Genomic DNA, 2,202 nt, shown 5'->3' with positions numbered 1-2,202 from the left:
TTTTTTTACCTTTTGCAGATTCGTTTGAGGGAGACGGTATCCAGCATTCAGCCGATGATCCAGGACAGACTGAGAAAAGTGAATGAAATAAAAAAATCAGTGGCTCTAAGCAAAGTAAGTTATTGTTTGGATGCATGTTCAAAAAGAGCATGTCTGTTTTTATCTGTAAATTAATGTACATGTTCTGGTCATTTCCATCAACAGCAAATCACAGAGAGGGAGATAGAGAGCAGCGCTCAGGTCTGCAGCATGCTGATAAGCGCCATCGAGAGACAGCATGCCGGGCTGGTCGAGGAGCTGGAGAGGAGGCAGCAAGAAGCTGAGAGGAGAGCCCAGGAGCTGTTCCAGGAGCTGGAGGAGGAACTCAATGATCTGCAGATGAGGAGCAGCGAAATGCAGTACCTGGAGCAAACTCAGAACCCTGTTCACCTCATACAGGTAAGATACCTCAACTGCATTCACACTGATCTGCATCAGCATTTAAAGAACTGTACTCAGGAGAAACCTGTGAATCCTTCCCCATCTTTAGAGTTTCCCGTCTCTAAAGCGACTCCCTTCCACTAGAGAGTGGTCTGAGGTTGCAGTCCACTCAGATAACTGCATGGGGGCGGTGACGAGAGCCGTCTCCAAGCTTGGGGACATCTGCCAGGAACTTGCCAACAAACTATCCGCAAAAGGTCGGTACATCTTTTGGCAGAAAATGATCATCTACATCATAAAATGACTAGAGATTGTTGTTCAAATCTGTGCATAAAAATAACCTTTACTTCTACCTTTTTGCAGAAGCAGACAAACTGGATCAATATGCAGGTATGTTCACAATCTCACATCCACTGCTTATTTCTAAAAACTAGTTTAACCTGGGTTAGTTCCTTTTATTACCTGTCTCACTGTTTTCTATTTTGTTTCTGCAGTCAATGTCACTCTGGATCCTGATACTGCTTCAGGCTGGCTGGTCCTGTCTCCAGACAGAAAGAAGGTATTGTCTGACTTTTGATCATTAAATGACACGTCTAAAGAACACAGTCCTTCTAGGAAACTAGCAGTTCTTCAGAGTAGATTGATTTTTTTCTCACATTTAAAGTCTGTGAAAACAGTACATTTTTCAGAAATTGGTCTAGCTTTTGCAGTATAAACATCTCCCGCTGTGGGACATTTTACTGTAATAGAAGAGGAAATTATAAGACATATTGTCACATGAAAAATGGAAAGGATTGGGCTGGGAGAATCAAATTCAGAGTGGAGTCAGATACAATATTTGCTAAAATTCTTAATATGTTAATTAACAGGTGAGCATCAGCAGCAAGAAGAACTATTGTCCAGTCCCAGACAGTCCTCAGCGCTTTGACTCCTGCGTCTGTGTTTTGGGGAAACAAAGCTTTGCATCTGGAAGACGCTACTGGGTTGTTGAGGTGAGAAGCTCAGAAACAAGAAAACACACTTAAAGCTTGTTGTGTACTAAACAAATCCAGCTTATTGTGTCCTGCCAGCACAGATGTACACAAGCAGCTTTAACAGTTGAACAGTTGAAATGACAATTTCCGTTAAGACCAGCAGTATACGGAAACAGTGTACAGAAACAGATTTTTTTTTTTTTATTGATTGAGAATTTTAAGCAGAGTCAAGCAATTTAAATCAGATTTAACATGCACGTGTTTATTTCGAGCTCTTCTTTACTGTATTTTTTCAGTTGAAGAGACATTACCAACATGACATTATTTGAAACAACACAGCCAACCTGAAGTGAATCACAGCACTTAAACTACATTTAAAGGAATGATGCATGTCTGACTCTATTCTGTACATCGTGTTTCAGGTTGGAGATAAAACAGACTGGGATGTCGGCGTGGCCAGGGAGTCCATCAACAGGAAGGGGGTCCTCACTGTGTCTCCCAGCAGCGGGTACTGGGCGATCTGCCGGAGGAAAAGTGGCAGTCTCAGCGCCTGTGCCGGTCCATCTGTCACCCTCCACCTCCAGCAAACCCCCAAGAAAGTGGGCGTGTTCCTGGACTACGAGGAAGGGTCGGTGTCCTTCTACGACGCAGAAGCAAAGACCCACATTTACACTTACAGCGGGTGTGACTTCTCTGAGCTCCTCTACCCGTACTTTAACCCCTGTGTTCAAGAAGATGGGAAGAACGCCGCCCCGCTGATTATCTGTCCTGTTGACGGAGGAGTCAGGGAAGGTCGGGACATAACCAT

General features: G+C 43.8%; 1 protein-coding gene across 1 annotated transcript; it reads left to right on the top strand.

The window, feature by feature from the left end:
• Positions 1–6: 6 nt before the first annotated feature.
• LOC117935208 (pyrin-like) lies at positions 7–2,200 on the top strand (the record flags this gene model as incomplete). The annotated part of the gene is made up of 7 exons (XM_034857347.1): positions 7–114; positions 205–438; positions 530–677; positions 784–810; positions 915–979; positions 1,290–1,412; positions 1,817–2,200. Coding segments are annotated over 7 exons (1,089 nt in total), but the record flags the coding sequence as incomplete, so codon positions are not given.
• Between the last annotated feature and the right edge of the window lie 2 nt (positions 2,201–2,202).

The sequence above is a fragment of the Etheostoma cragini genome, chromosome 19 (genome assembly GCF_013103735.1).
Source record: "Etheostoma cragini isolate CJK2018 chromosome 19, CSU_Ecrag_1.0, whole genome shotgun sequence".
NCBI lineage: Eukaryota > Metazoa > Chordata > Actinopteri > Perciformes > Percidae > Etheostoma > Etheostoma cragini.
Note: the sequence above shows the minus strand (reverse complement) of the source record. Positions and strands in the feature narration are given on the sequence as shown.